Source organism: Ctenocephalides felis, unplaced genomic scaffold, assembly GCF_003426905.1.
Source record: "Ctenocephalides felis isolate EL2017-DRISC unplaced genomic scaffold, ASM342690v1 CF-g0.4_SCAFFOLD_00845, whole genome shotgun sequence".
Classification (NCBI taxonomy): domain Eukaryota; kingdom Metazoa; phylum Arthropoda; class Insecta; order Siphonaptera; family Pulicidae; genus Ctenocephalides; species Ctenocephalides felis.
In genome coordinates, this window is record NW_020536999.1 from 31,358,232 (window position 1) to 31,379,265 (window position 21,034).

Below are 21,034 nucleotides of genomic sequence, written 5' to 3' on the forward strand. Positions count from 1 at the left end.
TTATCTGATCTTATTTTTAAAATGTATTTTTTAATTGCTTTAATTATTTTCTTAAAAATTATTTTCATTCTCCTTATAAGAATGTAATGTCTTTGCGAGTCAGAAGTTAGATAAATATTATTATTTCCCCGACTAATACATTCAATGTCATTTATCATTAAATCGTATGCGTATGCACACTCAATTTTACATTTAACTTTCATTATTATAAAGAGAATTTCTTTATATACTATTAAAGCATTTAAGCTTTTCAAATAAAAAAATAACATACAATAATAAGAAGTGAAGATGAAGATTTCTAAATGTCATCACAATTACAAATAAACAATTTTATTATTTTTTGATTGTCATGTTTAAGCAAATCGTAGATCAAGAAATTTTAATTATAAAAATATTTGGTTATCAATAAAGCATTATAGAAAATAAATAAATTGAAAGAACCTATGTGAAATTGATAAACATTAAATTTCCATCAAATTTCAATTATGAATTTCTGATGAATTACATGTAATAATAGATTATACTGAAAATTGAATTTTACGCTGAAAATTCCCGTAAAATTATTGATGCATAATGTTTTTAATAGTATTTGTACTCATGTAATAAATATTGTCGTAACAGAGTAATTGAAGTTAATGAGAAGTAATGGAAACTGTTGTATTATTTGTTACATAAAATTTAAAATGATTTATATTGTGAGGTAAAGATGTGTATCATTCTCTGAAAAGCAATTAAGTTAATCACAATATATTACTAAAAAGTAATAGTAACTATTGAAACTAATCTAAATTAGCTTAGGCTGAGAAAATAGTTCAATTAGTATAAGATTGCCTATATATCTATAAAATCCTTTCGAATTATCGATCAAAATAAACAATACAATTAATCCAATAAATTAATAAGCAGATCAATCAAGCGACTTACATTTTTAAATATGTACATCGATCGAATAATTTGACTTCCAATCAATCATTAAGATTTTTCATTAGAAATATGTTCCTTCTCTGTTGGACAGATATAATGAGAAATTCTTGCAAGTCTTTTCATATACAAACTTTTCTATTTAGTTTGGTTAAGAAACAAAATTGTGACTTACTATAGGGTAGGACGGGGCACATAGGTCCAGAATTTAAGCAATAATATTGTGAAAATCACCAATTATGTCACAACAAATAACACATATCAAACAAACAACTATCTGACTATGTTCAGTAAAATTTTCAGCAATCATTGTAGAAATGTGTTTTTTTGCTGTTATTTAAAAAATTTTAACTTGGACCTTTTTACACCATAGGTGGGATAAATTGAGGCGGCCAGGGGACAAACAAGTCCAAAGTCTTATTTTAATATTAAATGGATCTTACAAAATAATAGCAATTTAATCAATCAATGCAAAATAAAAATTTCATGGGTTAACAAAGATAACAATGTATATAACCATGATTTGGTATTTCGTCAGAAATATTCATCAGAGTTAGAATAACTATTTATTTTTTATCTTAATTAACTTTTTTTAATGTTTATACCTTTGATAGTAAAAAAGTTCAGTTGGTCTTTTTACCCCTTTTTGTAAGGTTAACCAAAAATTAACAATACATCTTATAAAACAATTAACTAACGATAACAATTAAATACTTAAAAACTATAGTAAGGGCTCGTAAACTACTAAACCACGACCACAAAAACTAACAACGGAAGAAAATACTTTCGTTATGGATTTTGAAACATTGCCCGATAGCAAAGTCGTAAGAATTTTCCACTACTTTCAAATATTGTTGTTAAAAAATTCGCAACTTTGCTTGTTTGTTTAATATTGGTGGTGGACTTTTTACCCGCGGACCTTTAAGCCTTGCTCTACCCTATATCTTATTTACTCTTGCATAATATGATTTTGACGTCGAATTGTATTATGTTAATAAGTTTTGTATAAATAGTAATAATATATAAATTTTAATGTAGATTGAAAAAAAAACTTCTAACTCTAAACTAACTATATTTCGAATAAAATCAACTTCATAATTTGTTCATTTTCATTTGCAATATACGACTATCACAAAATAATTTGTATAAAAATGTTGACGGTGTTCATATATGTTAAATAATTTTCTTTACATTTTACGACTATATGACTATTCCGTTGCAAAACTTCTGGTATCACTGATTTATCGGAAGACGTACAATTTCTCCGGACATCCGCTGTTGAGCATTGTCGAATTGCCGCGCCGCGAGAGGTGATCTCGCACAAGCAATATTCGCCCGGAGGCCCCAAGTGCACAGACACCAGCAACGCGGAGTTAAACCGTGACAGTGATTTGCAACGGAAATGATCGGATAAAAAAATTTATAAATTGAAACATGCGATACTAATAATGTTTTATATCTAAAGGTCGATTGACTATGCTCAAATACAAGATTAAAAATAAAAATTGATTATTTCATAATAACGTTGCAGCAATTGTAGAATAAACATATAATAGCAACTTTGAAATTAAACTAAATGCCTTGCCAGTTATTAATTCAGCATTTCGTGAAAGAATTATATTTACTGTGAATTAATTAATATCTAATAAATAAAGTAATTTATTTACTATAAGGTTAGATATAGTGTAATATTTGTAAAAAATGTGCTCAAGAAATTTAAATTTTGCATTGGTTAAATAATGTAGTTATCATTTTGTAAAATTCTTTCAAAATTAAACATATACATCCAATCACTGTTAGTCCCTGGCTGTCCCGTATTAGCCCGAAGCAAAGCACAGAAAATATAATTAATGAAATTCAAATTTGACCTTTGTGCCCCACTCTACCCTACGTCTTATTAACTTCCCATTGGGCAAGTTATAGTAATCGCAAAAAAATCGAAATGAAAATTTTTGTATATCTTTACGTTTCAATGTTTTCTGAATATTTTGGCATACCTCAGAAAAAATGGATGTATGTGTGTGTGTATGTGTGTATGTGTGCGGATACAAATTTTCGTCGACGACTTTGGGAACAAGACGTGCTGATTAGTTTTTGGCAAAGGCAGGTCTAGCCGTTCCGAAGATACGGGGCAAAAAGTGCCAAAAACGGTAACTCAATTTTTAAGAGAACGTAGGGTCCGATTTGAATAATTCAAAAAACATTTTATTTGTATTGATAACATAAAGAATTGATCAATTTATGAAGGCAGGTCTAGCGGTTTCGGAGATATAATAAAAAAAGCCATTTGGCGGTCAAAAATAATCATTAGACTTATACAAATCAAATTATCAGGTATTTTATAGAGATTTTAACAATAAGTATGAATTTTGTTTACATTTCTATGGGTTTCGTACCAATGTTTATCCGTTAGATGGCGACGCGGCGCTTACGCGCTTTGACAATTCGTCTCTATGCTGTTAAAACAGTACGATTGCTTTGAAAAAAACTTCAAAATTTTCAAAATATGTAAAAATAAAGAAAAAAATCTAAAAAAACTAATTTTTTAGAAATAATTTTATTCAAAAATGTTAATCGTTTTCAAAAAAATAATAATTTTTGGTACGGGAAGTTTCGGCAATTTGTCTTAAGGCACGATGCCATGCGCTCTACTAGTTTACAGTTCTAACCTCAGGCAATTTTTGAAGTTTAACGAATTGCCTTATTATATAAAGTATAATATTTAATGCAAAATAATTAATATCTTATCTTATTAATAATTTAAATATTTATTTTACTGAACGTTTATGAAATATTTCCGTTATAAATATAAGCATTGCTTCAGAAAGAATTCGTAATTTTTTTATTACACTTGCATTGAGATTCATTAATTTTTATATATTTTAAAATTTAAGTAATATAATTGTCGAATCAAAATCGTAAAGAGCAAATCGTAATAAATGCGAAGTCAATTATTAATAAATCATAGCAATAATAAGTTTATGTTAATTTAAATTTTTTACTTCCTATCTTTAAATTTTTAATCTTTAGAAGCACTTATGATAATATATAGACCTTATTTTGCCTGAACATTATTCGCTTTTTTATAAAAATATATAATTTCTATACTATAACACTATGATAATTTCTAACCATACACGATCCTGATCCAAAATTTTAATGTTTAGCGCAGTGTTCAAATTTGATTTTTCATTCCCTTCTGATTCTGATATTTGGTCTAGATTTTGTATGCAAATTGAATGCAGTATTAATCGGTTTTCAAACCCTGTGTTTTATGCCAATCCAACTTGGGTGAAAGTGAATGAAGATACTGAATGTCTTTGTACTTGTATCAATGCGATGCAGAGAAACCAATGATTAGCACTTTATCGAAATTATTGATTATTTCGAACGATAGTCGGAAAAGCCAAAGAAGGAAATGACAGCATTTTTTAAGAAATGACAGCAATTCCGGAGAATATTTCAAATAAATATGAATATAAACATATATAACAGGGTTTGTGCTAATAAAACAGTAACCTATTTTATACATGCAATCTTAAAATAAGTGGACTATTTATTATTGTAATGATTTATTTGAAGCTTGTTTAAATTTTGGAAAGACGCGTGTTATTGTAATTTTTAATTCAAATGCAATGAGAATCGCTCTCAGCTGTTTCGCCAAGAGAAAGGCACATGTGATCGACTGTTGGAAGATGTACCATAGCATGGGGTCATTTGGAAAATCACCTGTTCATCTTATATTAATATAACTGGCTTGGAAATGATAGATGTATATTTAATTAGAAATTTATTGAATATTTATTATGTAATCTGAAGTGTTGTCTTCTATGAATTCAGCTTTGGAAAACATAAATTACACTAGACATAAATTTCTTCAAATTTAATTATTACATTAGGCCAATTAAATTTTTCAAAGGAAAATATTTATATTGTTTTGCAAACGAACATGAAAATTTATATTTTATCATCATCAAGAACAAATTTTAGAGTTGGACGATAAACTAAAAATGAACGTTTTTCTTTAAAATTTATTATTAGTCTATTCAAGTGAATGCTCATCACTTGTATATTTTGAAATATTGTTTTGGTTTCACTCGGTCGAATAATAAAATGTGTGTCAACAACACTGGAATATCTAATGTCCGTCTTCCCAAAGTCATCTATTTATAGCCATCACAATTTTTTCCAAAGAAAGTGATGGTAGAATGCACTGATTTTCAGACGCACCATTAGATCTTGCAATTAGCGTGTTTGGATGCTGAGTTGTTTGTAGAAACGACAACATGTTAATAAATTCATTCAATACGTTTATATTTCTTAGTATTCTCATAATAAAAGTGCATTGTTTTAGAATTGAATACACAGTAGTTGAGAAATTTGAAATTGACTGTAAGTATTTAAATCATTAAAAGATTGTTCATTTATTTTAATAATATTTTAACATTACACTAATTGGTTATATGACGCGCAGATATAGAGAATTCTTCACTATACGCTATATTATAGTTATCTAGCTACAGCACGATGTTTTTTCTTAAAAAAAAAACAGTATTTTATTTGATAAAATTCTATTGAGACCAAGCGACGACCAAGAAGACGATGAAGCTTTTGAAAAATCATGCTTACTCTATAAAATTATTATTCAGTTTTATTTACTGCGAAGTTTTAAATCTATGTAATTCACAATAACCTGATTAGTTTTTATAGATAATAAATAAGTAAATAAAATTTTGTATTTGTTAAATTTTTATGATTAGCAGATTAATAAACAAATTACAAAACAAAAGTTTTTATTATTGTATTTAAGTTGTTAGAACTTGATGACTAGCAAAGTTATGATTGCAGTTCTATATTTACATTTTTTGATAAAATTGCAGTGAATATTGCATAATTATTTATAGAATTTAATAATAAGATAAAAATATCTATAAAATTTGCTTTAAACAAATAAATAAATAAAATGTACTTTTTTAACCAATTAATATCATTCATATTAAATTACAAAAAATTGCGAAAATTGTGCTTCTCAGGTAGAGCTAGTTTAGTTTTAACTACCAAATTTTTAACTATAATTTTTATTTTTTTATTTTATTTATTTACTATTTATCATTTTATCTATATTTTTAAGTTTTAGTGTTTAGCAGAATTTTAATTGCAGTTCTATCTATAATGTTTGACCCAAATAAACTAACCAAAGAATTAAAGAATGCCAATTCTTTCCAATTATATGTACAAGAAAAGTAATCACAAACCACACTAACTATTTTAAACAAACAAATAAACCAGGAAGTACCTTTAAAACATTATTATCATTGAATACATTACTAATTATTTATCGAACTTAATTTGTTTACTTTGTATTATTTCTCACAGCCTATTAGTAGTCAAACTTGACACGTTTACAAAGTGTGTTCTAATGAGATTTTCTGTTAGATGTGCAAACAAGTTGATAGTAGCAAGAAATGCAAGCAGAAATTAAGAGAATTATTATTACACGGAATAAACTTTCACTGAATAACTCATCCCGATTCAGATGAACATAAACTTGAGAATAACATACCACTAACGGAAATATAGGAATCTATCAGCAAATATCTTACGAATATTATGGATAAGTCGACACGAGTTAGATTTTTTTACAGAGATTGCAGATACATATTATTATTTACAAACTATTTGAATAAATGCTGATTATCAGTACTAAATTATTGCATTTATTTATATAAACATAGTAACAAATAAATTTATGATTACATTCGGTGTATTGGATTGACTTACAATATTACCTCAATTATTACCAATTAATTAGAAAAAAACGTTAATTACAAAAAAAGTTTTAAACAATTTAAATTTTAGTTTTCAAGCTTCAGTCATCAACGTTTTTTTGAAAATTAAAACCAAAAAATAATCAGCTCGATTTCCAACTGATATACTTCGTACAGTTTTCGAACTTTTCAAATTGTTTAAAATTTTTGACTTAATTGCTCTTAATAAAGAAATAGCTCAGCCCATATCGTCACAAAAAAGTAATCAAAATAATCAATTTCTTAAGCTTCAACAAATTAATTTAAAAAAAATGGAAATCGGTGCAGCCTTTCTCAAAAAATATTGACGAAAAATCAAATGTTCACATACTCACACACACAGATACTTTTTACAATAAAACGTCGAGAAAACATAAAAGTAGTAAATCGGATTTTCTGGCGAACACAACTTTCCATAGATTGGGAAAACTATCCTAACTAAGAGATTCAAAGGAACATTCGATACCAATGATAAAAATTGAGATTACAATTGAATAAATAAATGATCCAGTATCCAAATTTTAAATAAAGATCGCTGACATAAACATATTGGTAGGTCAGCAAGATTTAAGTTCTCAAATCTCCGGGCTAAATTAAAATAGATCGATTGCCTTTTATACCCGCACTGATTCTTCGGATTTTCGTATTGTACTGCATCAATCTTGCAAGAAAATGAAGTGAACGTATTTACTTGTTTTGTATTCAAACCGTATCCATGGTGTAATAAAACATTTGAATCTAGGTGGCCACTGTCCATTACATAAGTATGAAAGCGTTAGAACATCTTAACGACTTCGGGCAAATGATGGTATTAGAACACTCTGAAGATAAACCATTGCATAATAAAGTGGTGCTATGAAGTTTCTTATGTGTAAAATTAATACGAGACTGCATTATATCGACTCCTGACAATGGATCTTGAATGGAACCGTCACCGCATAATTTGTATCATCATTAATGCTTTGGCAAAAGAATGGCAAGTAAATATATGTATTATAAGCCATCGAGGAAAATTGAGTTCTAAGAGGCACTTCTGATTGATACACAAACATACACATGCACGCAAAAATATTGACTATAGTTGTAATAACTTTTAGCTATTATCTTGAAAAGTTATTGCGACTAGAGTCAATAATTAATCATCAAAGCCTGACAGTTTCGGTGTTGCATCACCAGGGCAATGATGTAGTTTACATTTTTGAGTTTTTAATTTAATGCAGTTAATGTTTTTTCTAAATCATTTATATCCAATTATAATTATCTAAAATAGTTTGCCAAAACGTATGGAAAATACCTATGTGCTGATATTGTTAAAATGGCATTATTTTATACGGTGCACCCACCGGTAAAAACCTTAAACTTACACCGGAATTAAACATATAAATATTAACTAAAATTTTCTTATTAGACTTATTTAAGTTCTTCGACAGTCCGTCATTGATATATGATGCAACTTATGAATATGGCTTTCAACTCTACTATTTGGCTATAAAATTTCAAATTCAAGATCACGTTAAGTCAATCAGTATTTCAGTATGTCACCGATATTTCCAAATATTATATATTGCTGCGTCAATTAAAACTTGCTTAATTTCATCCAAGAAACAAATAATAGGCACTAGGCTAAGAAAATTTTTAATTTGTGACAACTAATCACATATATCATAGTGTGATGTAAAGAAATTTTCTTAAACCTGTAAAGATGTAGGTCAAAATATTTCTTAACGTTATGTGGAATATACCTGGTGAATTCACAAAATTACAAAAGAAGATTGCTTCTATATAAGGTAGTGCAGTGACAGTTCTAAAGAATAAAAATAGAGCCTAATAATTACTGTAGTTAGATATATTTTGTAATAGATGTAATTAAATATATTGTTTGCAATATAGAGCTACAGAGATTCTGAAAATTAGTATTTTATTAGTTAATTAAAGAAATTGTAGTAAATAAAAATTTGTTTTTGTATTTACAATTAATAATTTATTAGATGTTAATTTACAAATAAATTCATTTATATAAAAGGGTTCGAGAAATTCAAATTCATGGTTTTATTTATGGAAATAATATATTTCCCTGTCTAAGGGTAATGTTTGAAAACAATTTACAACCACAATAATCAACACCGTTAATCTAAGAATATCATTATAAATTCAATTTATAGCCTTTTCATCGTATTTATTTGCGGCATATATCAATAAATAAGCACGTAATAACATATTTATATGGGAATACAAAACTTACACATTGTTGTGAAATATTTATGCGCATTCTTTACGACTGAGCAAGAAATATATTTACCGAAAGCTCCGAGAGTAAAAGCTCGCACCCATAAATTGATAACTAGCCTACTCAGTTTATTCGATTTAAAATTGCGTAATAAGTAAAATGATAATTCTAAAAGTTTGTTTCACAAATTTTTATATTTCGATATAATATTATGATAATAATTACGGTTAAACATATTTTTTCTTTGCAATTATTTGATCAATTTTTTAAAAACTTTAGTTATCGATTTTGTTAAAGTAGAGTTATATATGTATAAAATGTATTTTCATTGAATTAAAATAATTTTGAATGCTTTAAAATAGACAACATTAGAAAATTCTAAACAAATACTAGCTACCACACATTTCTTTGAGAATTAGGGCTGTTACAGTTTTAATTAATAAAATAAATTTTACAATCTTTTTTTTTCAAATCTACAATTTTCTTCAAACATTATTTAAATATACGATAAAAGAATCAATGAATTAATAATATAAACGCAATGGATAGTGAATGATTATTAAAATGAATGAATACTGAAGGCTGCTGATAGTTGAATTTTGTGTTATCTTTTTCAGAATTTATGAATCCAAATGTGAATTAGTTCAAAAGTTGATGTATTTTGTGATAAATCGTTTCATTACAAAAAAATATAATAATGAATATCTGTTTTAATAATAATAATATAAGATTAGATGCACCTACTGACTTTCACATGAATTTTCAAAAATAATTTAAATTGTCAAATATTGGTTTTGCTGCGAAATTACGATCGCATTATATATAATATTAGATGAGACCTACTGAATTTCAATTAAATTTTCAAAAATAATTTCAATTATCCAATATTAGTTTTGCTGTGAAATTACAATGACATTTAAGATGTGTTACATTTGTTACATATAGGTCAATCAGTCATAAATTATTAAAATTGCACAAGTGTTCTAACATAATTTAGAATAACTACTATCGTTCTTTTTGCTGAATTATCGCTATACCTTTTTCAGAAGTGTTGAGTTTTTTACTCATACTAATCGAAAGTAATGCAATATTTGCTCAATAAGACATATCTCGTAATTTAATTATAGAATACATTCATTTTACGGTTATGAGGTAAACTATTAGTTACATGCTGGATTAATTTGATTTATGACGTGTGCTCCTTACTTAATTGCTATACGATCTGGTTTACAATCAGAATCTTGGCGATTCCGGTAACGTCGTGAGAAATCTAATAACGCTAATTGTAAGTGTAGGTAATCCTTTCTCTTTTCAAATCTGAACATTAATGCTGTTCGTCTTCTTGTAATAATTATAACAATATTGCATATGATAATGCTGCTAGGAAATCCGTAACTAAATTTACCCAAAACTATACCAGTAGTTGATGAACATAATTTAGCGAAATGGACTTCAGCACTGATTTTAAAATCCACTGTCACATTTATGATCTCAACTCATCCGTCAAAAACTATTATTTATAATTTTGGAATAAATTTCACTTTTTTATGCTAAAACATAATTTACAATATATATATATATATATATATATATATATATATTACAAATAGTTCACTCGAAAATTTTGCAATCATCTGGATAAATCATATCATCATTTGCTCCCATATGATGTTATACAGGATATTACATAACAAAACTGGTTTATGAAAATTTTTAATATTTATTAAATACTATATTGCATTCGAAGATAATCGTTATTATCCAATCCAACTTAAAAAAACAACATATGAAAGAAGACGAGTCTTGATAATTTGATACTGGAGAATCATGTAACATACAACCGTTGGTAAATTATGGAAGGATGTAGGCTAACTACTGTAATACTGATTAGACTAGGTGAAAGCAACGTATGTGTTTTTTTATCTTATTATTATATAACAATCTTATCGTACGGTATCGAATGGTATTATATGTTCTTGCATCGTGATGCACGCGCGGTAAGTAGAAAAAAAATTGATCATATGTGAGCTTTGGGCGAAATCAAGTTTAAAGTGGTAATATTAGTAATCATAAGGTTTAAATTCAAATTTCATGGCATAACAATAACAAATAAAATAGAATTATTTTATAAAATTAGAAATTCAGCACTGTGATGATAAAATAACGCCCCATAATTAAAAACACGAATATTAAATTTTCATTTATTTATCTGTCTTAGGAAATTATCTTATATATATATATATATATATATATATATATATATATATATAATTTCGTAGGTAGATAATAAATAAAGGATAATTAAATACTTCTGATTAATTGTGGAACGTTAGATTTTTTCAAGTATTGTACTATATTCCTAATTTTATAAAACAATACTTTCTTATATATATATATATATATATATATATATATATATATCCATCTCCAAAAATTCTATGACATTAAGTTGTTTTGATAACAATGTTTGAATTCAAGATTTCACTATATGTATAATTTGGTACTTTAAATATCAAAAAAATATTTATTTGATGGTACAAACTTTCGAATTGATCTATGCGGATATAAGAGAGCCGATGTATAAATGCAAAAAATAATTAAATTACGACCAGATAAAAATGTGATTATATATGATATAATAAAAGTAAAAGTTGATAAGTAAAAGCTTTCGTTCAAAGGCCAAAGCATGGATGTTGTCAAGAATCTTGTTTTCTTCTTGTACCAAGTACGAATTTTAATCGCGCGCATCTTCTGTGATTAAAATTTAATTAACAATATTTTCCAGATGGTGATTATTTTTCTGCATGCTCTTTAAAAGCTGTCATTATATTTGACAGGATATCCCCAATAAATAAAAACACAGTTATAATTTTTTTACGGTGACAAATGTATTTTTTACAAAAATTAACCTACATACAAAAAGCTTTATACAAATATTTAAACAATTCATTTGCACATTACACCAATTGCAAGGCTGCCCTCGGTCGTTCGATGTCCGAGGTAGCTTGTTTGCGAGTGATGTAGTGCACAAATACCCGTGTACTGATTGATTAATCCGTTCGTCGTTAGAGATGTCAGGTCAACGAAAATAGCGTGTTAACAATGTTTAAGGTCCCCTTTATGTTGGGAAAGGAGACCTGTATCGTGATCCTCCATCCGAGCAGCTGCCGTCCTTTGCGGTGGGCGTTCGTGGCTGTCGATTCGTTTGTCACTGTAGATTTTGGGCCGATGTTATATTGCAACTAATGTCGGATAGGCGATCACGATACGATGAGCAGACGGTACAATAGCGCGCGGTTCGAAGGCGTCTAGAATGGAGCGCCGTAGCTTCCGCTCGGCCTGGAAGGTGCCGAGTAGGAGCTGGATGGACCGCTTGGGTAACCTCCGTGTCCGCCGCCGCCGGATGATTGTTGGTTGTATTGAGCGACTTGGACGGCTTGTCGCACTCCGGCGAAGTCGATTCCTACGACGCGACCGCCGCCTCCGTGTGGGACTCCGTAGCTTGATGATGGGGGTCCGTAGGATGAGCTGACGCCACCTCCGTGACCGCCTCCGAAACCACCTCCGAAACCACCGCCTCCAGATTGGCTTTCTTCACGTAACAATATCTGTTTGATCTGTTCCAAAAGCAGAGGGTCTACTTGTTGTCCTTCGGAGGTTTGGTATCCAGAGCTGACGGCGTGGTATGGGCCACCGCCGATAAGGCCGCCGCCGCTGCCACCGAAACCACCACCGAATCCACCGCTGAATCCGCCGCTGAAGCCACCGCCGCCTGATGGCCTGTTGTATGAGTATCCGGATGGTGGTTCAGCTACAGCCATCGCCGCCAGGGCGAACAGCATGCACTGTGAAGCAAGTAAAACACGTCAGTAACACTTTTATGAACACATAATAGACCAGAAACGATTCAATAAATTAATTCGAGATGAAATCGCGAAAGTAGAAAGTAATATATTTCGAATTAAAACTAATTACTCGTAAAATTAATACACGTTTGGAAAACACTAAAATTTAATCCCGAATATTTATAAAAACACCGTTTTAAAAATAATCCAAGAGTTTAAAAGTTTCTTCAGGTAATCCATCTGATGTTTGCACTTTATTTTGTATTGTATTAGTACTCACCACGGAAAATGTATTCATGACGCTTTTGATGTTTTCCAATGGATGCAGAAAGTCGAATGTGTACCGACTCTCAGAAGACACCTTCCTTATATACTAGACTCATCTTCTTTAAGAGCCAGCGAAGGGGCCTGGTGGGAGGCTTCAGAGCACCGCGGACAATCATCATGAAAAACGAAGCCCGGATTCACACACATTGTATGCCGTATGTGTCGGTGTTATAAAATATAGAATATCTTAAAATTGTATATACGAAGATGAGGAATAGAGAATGTTTGACCGGCACTAGAATCTTCATAGCATAACAGAATAATTGCATAAACACCAGCACAATATTGATATCAGTTTTATTAATTTTGAATTCAAGAGCTGCATCACAAACTGCTAATTGCAACAACACACTTGTATATTTACCATTGAGAGATACAATTATTAATATTTTGCAAACACCGATAACAAATTTTTACACGCCGAATAAAATATAATTGGGGCAGTTAAAACTACATAAAACAATAATTATATCGGTTGACATTTACTTTTGTATGTATATTTAATTGATAAAGCTTAAATTAGACGTAGATTGCTTTATCAGTTATATGTATTATATTTCTAAAAATTTTTGCTAAAATAAATATACTTTAAGACGTAATTCCAAAATTTATAAATAAAAACAATAAAATTAATCACAATATATAGCAACTTAGTGAAACATAGTTCCAAAGAAATTTCTTATAGCAAGATTTTTTATCATAGATGAATCAATTACATAAAAAAGCAGCGGAACTATTACTTTTCATACAGTTAATTACAAAGAAGAATTAATAATAAACAATCATAATTAAAATGGAAAATTTTAATTGTAGATAATTCATAAATAAATTTGTGTAATAGTAAATTCAATATTGCCTTCATAAACACAAATTATATTCAATTAGAGTGGATCTTTTATATAATGTATAAAAATAATTTAGATTGCTGTAATCAAAGGAATTGAAATTTCATTGAATACTATCAATGAATACGTAACTGTAGACTTTAGATACAGTGGTTCTCAATAAATTTTATATTTTTATTTATATTTATTTAGAGCAATACTGCATGTATTTATTAAAAAGTCAAATTTCCCCAAATAGTTAAAAATTGTTTCTTTTACTTCAACTACTAGTACCCATTTTGAAATTATTTACACTTTTATGATTCCAATTAATTCGTATGTACAATAAACCGAAGACAACATCAATAAAATTTTATTCATTTAAAACACTCGAATTTTCTTTTCATTAGAAATCTCATAGTTCGTTCACATGACCACGTGAGAGATATTGCCAGAATTCATTTCTGATGGAAAAAAATATAAATATTTGGAGTATTATTAATACAGAAAGTAACAATAATTAATAATTGCTTTCATCATAATAAATGAAATAGAGATTAAATGAATAATATATTTCAGAAATAAAGAAATTGTTTGGGTATGGATTTTTGATAAATTAATTTGTTGAAACATTCAAACTATGTAAAGTTTATATAAAAATTCTATGTAGAGTACGATTTATTCTAGAGAACTTAAAATTCATGCTAGAGATAACTACGCACAAATTTGAAAAATTTAGAGTTTCGATATTGATGTCAACAATATTAATACTCCATCTATTATAATCAGGAAAAGTGCAACGAACTAAAATGTACAATTAAGTAGTCAGAAATTAACCATTATACTATAACCGTTCAATTTGCAGCATTTATATTATTTCAAAACCAAAACACTAAGATAATTCAATTAAAGTGCGGCGTTTTCTAAATTATCATTGATGGATGCATGTCATGTATTTATTTCGAAGGTCACTTTCAAATGTGCCGCAATTGTAACTAACGTTTAAATCCCATAACATCATCGCAATCTAAATTGCACTAAAAAGAAACAAGGCTAAATGTAACAACGAAAGATTTATTATTTTATATGCGTGATCTAAGACTTTACACCTTGATCCAGTCTTATTTTTTGAGTAAATCTAGTCCTTGATATAATTCTGTATCAAAATAAATAATTGCGAATGTTAGAATTTTATATATTTTTGTCTGCACCAAGTTTTGCAAAATAAGAAATCATTATTTTTATATATGTATATGGCATATTTCTCTGAAGAAGAATGGAAACTATGACGCAGCCTTGCAAAGACAAATCAGATAGATTGTTTGGTGCATTTTACCACAGTACAATTTTGTATTTAGCTACGTAATTCTTCATACAATTAAGCTTTTAATCAAAAAATAAATTATATATTTAGAATTTTAGTAGGCTCAATATCATAAAATTATTTAATGCAGGAATTGGCTGTTTTTTGTGAAAATGCATTGTCACATAGAATGTTCTACATTCTACATGATGTTACTAAATCAAAGTTATTAGTAGTATGATAGTGTCTAAACATTTATACAGAATCATCAACTAAATAGTAAGAAAGAAAGAGGTCTTGATATAGCCAATATTAATCTTTTAAAATCTACAAATCGAACCATTATCATGCGTCAAGACAATGCAAGTAATTCGTGTATTGGAATGCATTAAATCGTAATGCGGAAATGATTCAAAGTGAATCTCTTCCATCTTATATAATATGCACTCACTGATATAACAGAATAAAATTGAATAAAAAAAACATCTTAAATTAAAATGTTGTAATATCACATATCGAACAATATATTAAGTAATACACATTTGTAATAATGTGATAGGTAAATTAAATACAAGTGATGGCGATCGCCAAAAAAACAACATTACTTAGAATAACATCTCTAGAATTATTGTGAAATTCGGCTTTATGAAGGTCACAATCCGTCGGAGAGAAGAGAAGATGTTATTATCAAAAGTAAAACTCTCACTCTCAATTCATGCGTTCCCAAACCAGAGCGCTGGAGGAAAAGTTTCGAAAAGTTGGGTCAAACCTGATTTATATTAATTAAATACAATTGAATAGATTCTAGAAACAGAACATGATTGCTTTCAGATCAGATAACGTATAGGCAATTTGCAGATTTGAAATTTCATTGAAACTATTAAGAAAAATTTAACTCAACTATGATTAATAAAAAGTAATTGATAGACTTCAATTCTTTTATCTCTAAGGTTTTTAATTTTTCAAAATTTTATTCTTATGAGTTGATAAAATAAAATGCAACCATAAATATATAACAGTTAACCTCACATCAATCATTGCATCACAATGAGCAGTTGAGAGAATTAATTTAATTTCGCCATAAATAATTGCACATAAAATGCAATCAGCTGTATAATTGCATTTGCATCAAATCTGTCACATGAATACAATGCACCATAAAGATTTAAACAACTAATTAATATGACAAATGTAAAATTTGGAAAGGATGATTAGGACATATGCCCACAACCGCAAGTGACACAAATCCATGTGACCAAATTTGCCAAGGATCGTAAAACTGCTTCGTAAAATATAAAGAAGCTTTACATTTCAATCTTTCAACAATAATAAAATTATTATGATTTTTTTGTCAAAAATAGAGAACGTATATAGTATGCTAGCAATTATATTTGTCGACATTCATTAGTCAGTTTTCGAATATAAGCAATTAACTCTCTGAAAATGTTTAGGAAAACTGGTATAATTGGTGTATTTTCTGCATCAAATATAAAACTAACGTAATAGTTATATATTTATTGTTTGAAACCGATTCTTGTATGAACCCTTGGTTATCATACGAAATTTATTTAGAATTTAGGATCGATTTTATCACCTTGTTTATTATTTTACCATATTTCCAAAGTTTATAAAAATATGAAATTTGAGCAGATTATTTATAGTTTTGGAAAATTTCTCCAAAATTATGTTTTCTACTTTATTTTCAAGCTCTTTTATATCAAATCAGATGGCCATTTTCTTTTTAACCTTCTCATCGGTACTTGCATATAATGATTTTATCAGTGACCTGATAGAAACACAATTGAATAAAATTATGTTGCTTATCTACTAGCATGTCAAGACATTTTTCGTCCCTTCTGATTCTTACAAAAAAAACTTCTCTACAACTGTTGGCTAGGCAAATAATAGATTTCGCAAAAGCATAATCTAAAGAACAATAAACGACCATAATTGCTCTATCAAACAGATCATGAATATCTCGGCCAAATGTCGGAGATATCGCAAGGTCGACAGTTGATGAGTTACATTATGCAAACATTACAAACTTATTACTAAATCATCGAGATCACTTGTTTGAGCTTGAGACAATAAACGATCCCATCTCGTGAAATTATACCTACTACTTAAATTGGTATAACACTGACTATTTTTATCGTTGCATTGATTCCCAAAGATCGGCCGTGAAAATAAAATTTTTAATCAAATATTCACTTTATTGATATAATTGAGCTGTTTAGTGACAACACCCAACTTGGGAACAAAATAAAAATAATAGCGAAAAACATTTTTTTAATTTTTTTAAGGATCGTTAACTAGGAATTCACCGAAATTACTTCAATTAAAAAAATTCAAACTAATATTGTATTTCATGATAGGCAATGATTACTGTCTAATATAAAATTTAAATATAAATTTATATGTGTATAGAAATTTAGGGTCTCGAAATTCGTAGAAAATAATTTTGGAATGAATGAATTGATAGTTTGATTGCCATTTAAATTTAATTGAATTGAAGTCTATATAGACTCAACTTAATTATGCATTTTTTTAAACTAAATGTTCAAAATAAATATTTTTAGATGCTAAAACTGTTGTGATATATCTTATTGCACAAATGTTTTAATCGCTGTAAGAATAAGTTAAGTAACAATTATAGAAATGTTAATCACAATTAAACATGCGTGTCTTTTTGTTCATCGGACAGTCACATGAATACTGATTAAGTTAGGCATCTTTAATCATATTATACAAACGCAAATTAAGTGTTTTGTAATTTATTGTATCTCTTACTGCGCAAGATTTTATCATAATTTCAAAATAATCTACTTGGAATGACCAATAACTTATTCTAAACGATTTTTGTGAAGCAATAAATGGAAACATCCATTAACAATTTAGAATAACATTTTATGACTAATATTCACTATTATATAGCTACTAGTTAGACCTCTTAATTTATTTTATTAAAAGTAAATCAAAAGTAGCAAAAGTAGTCGAAGCGTGCATAAATTATTACTGAACCTAAGAAATTTTGGAACAAATTTACATAAACGGCGCCGTATAAATCAAATTTATGTTAAAACACCATATATGCGACACATTATTTAGCCATTATAGTAATTAACATACAAAAATGAGAAATTTGTTATGACACCCACTATTATGAATATTCAAAAATATTTTTGGAATTTCAGCAATAACTTCAGTGTCATAGTAAAATAACAAAATATATTGCAATATCAAAATTGTTGTAATAGTTTTTGAATATAATTTTTATAATTTTAATTACTAATAATATAATTTTCACGCGACAAACGGAAAAGCTTCTGTGTGCTGTACTACAGGCACCGCAAATAGTATTTAACCTAGAATGATGCCTTGTTTCAGGTTAATGTGCAAGTCGCCGATGCTTTTGTATGCAGGACTTAAAAAATATTAATAATAAGCGATAAAGAAGTATATGAATAAAATATTTGAAAGAGTAAATGAAAATACGCAGTTTTCATTAAATTATAAAAAAATCATAATAACACACTGATCCATCATAAAATTTTAAAATTTAATCACATTACATGATTCAAATAAATATCAAAACAATAACTTACCCTACGGGAAGTTAATAATAAAGTAATCGCATAAGAAATTTGTGAAAAAATTATTTGTGTAAACGAATTTAAACGATTACTAAGTAAGGTTTCCTCGTGCGTTGGTGGCCCTATTGACTGAAAGTAAATATGTACTTAGCTACTGGTTAGCAAACGTTCATCATTCTTTTTTATTTATACAAGTTAAATATCTCGTTTAAATTTTATACAAACGATTTTAGTACTTTTCACACCTTATGGATAGTAAATATACAATTATGAAAGCTTCAATTGGCAACCGAAGCGCATAATGGAATTCACGGTCTATTGATATATGAACAAGCAGGTGCTTCTTACAACAATATTTATAGTACAAATACAATTAATAGTATATACTATTAAAACACAATATGATACTAAAAACAATTGCTGTAAACTTCTGCATAATTTTAATATAAATAATTAAGAAACTGGACAGAAATTGTTCTCTGAAAATAAAATATTTAAAAAAAATTAAAAATCAATAAAAAAATATTTATAATTAATTCAATCTGATCATATAGCACATCCCTGATCATTACCCTTAAATATTCAAATAAGCGTAAAAACGTGTTAATCCTATTGTTAGTATCTTAATGTAACATGATCATAAGCATTGAATTATTAAACTGTTCTTCAAATACATTCTAAGAATACTAAGAAATTTTATAAAATAATATTGATACAAAGCTTTCGATGACCGATTTAGACAGTTTTTAACTCAATAGAATGTACAATGAATCCTAACATCTTAACTTGTAAAAGTTGCCATATGGAACAAAAACTCTCACTATAATCTTAAGAAAGATATATTGTACAATTTTATGCCATTTACGAGCTCAGCATTAGCGATGGAATTATGTGACATGATGTGAATATGTTGATTTGTCGAATAGGCAATTATACAAGTCATACAAACCATTTATAACCAAGACGAAAACGCATTAAAATTAAAGACAAAATTTATCATATTTTTTCAGTTTGAGAAAATTTCCTTATTGCCGTATTTCATATTTCTTTAACTTTTAAATGTAATATTTTTTCTAGTAACTGAAAAACTAGTAGATATTAAAAATTTATATTATTTTTCTTATTCGCCGCATTCAAAACCATATTTGAAGGCAATAAAAATCTCCTTGGTTATTATAATAACAATAGTACAAGTATATTTGCAAATCGAACAAAAATATGCATAAAATAGTATTCTTTTTAAGTGTGAAGTGATCAATATATTTCGAACGTTTTCTATTTTGTATGACCTCAGATGAAGAATTTTAAAAACATACAAGTTGATAAAATTTTATTCAAATATAAACATAATTGTTTTTTTATTTGCAGAGAAACCGTGGCTACTGCACATCGTGTTAGTTCTAATTTTATATATTTCAAATAAATATTCCAAATTTCAAATATGTAACAATGTACAATCATTACAATCGACGGCAATCGACTGATTTTTAATCATAAATCCGCGTTTAGACGACTTGATAAAAGTGATGCTATCCACTTTTACTTTAAAATATAGATTGAAATATGTATCCATGTAAAAATATTTCTCTTAAGTTTTACAGCAGTAAGTTAAAAAACGTCATTGTTGTTAGGAAATATAGAGCTATTAATTTTGATAGATGTTAAAAAAAAAGTAGAGTAATACTTCACCTTCAAAAAATATTTTTCAAATATTTTATGTGATGTTGAAACCAGATGTCATTCAGTTATTTTTTATCTGTTAGGTAAACATTCGGAGGAAACTTTTTGCATTCTATGACAAGCTTGAATATCCATTATGAATATCAGCATTTGATCGTATCGCCAATTAATTGAATATATTTATGGCCATCGGAATTGCAATATAACACTTTCTATCATGATTTTTTTTCATCATATCTCACTAATGTACAAACGTATCTGTCAAATTAATAAAAAAGTGTTTAACATAAATCATGACCAACATTCGTTGTGAAGAGTATATGAACACATTTCATTAGATTGTAATCTTCACAATGATCGTCCACTTCATATATATATTCAGATAATAGCATTTTTGAATTTCAAATTAAATTCATAGATATGTGCAGCAACATGTTGCCGAATTTGAATTAAAATATAGAAATATGTCGTTGATTCGTATTGCATAAAATATTTTATGAAGTTCCA

The 21,034-nt window shown here is 28.1% G+C and overlaps 1 protein-coding gene across 1 annotated transcript; it reads right to left on the reverse strand.

Moving 5' to 3' along the window:
• Positions 1-12,021: 12,021 nt before the first annotated feature.
• Positions 12,022-13,098, reverse strand: LOC113363703 (keratin, type I cytoskeletal 10). The gene is made up of 2 exons (XM_026606185.1): positions 13,081-13,098; positions 12,022-12,800 (listed from the first exon to the last, which is right to left on the reverse strand). The coding sequence occupies exons 1-2, from the start codon at positions 13,096-13,098 to the stop codon at positions 12,264-12,266; spliced, it is 555 nt and encodes a 184-aa protein (XP_026461970.1). The 3' UTR covers positions 12,022-12,263.
• Between the last annotated feature and the right edge of the window lie 7,936 nt (positions 13,099-21,034).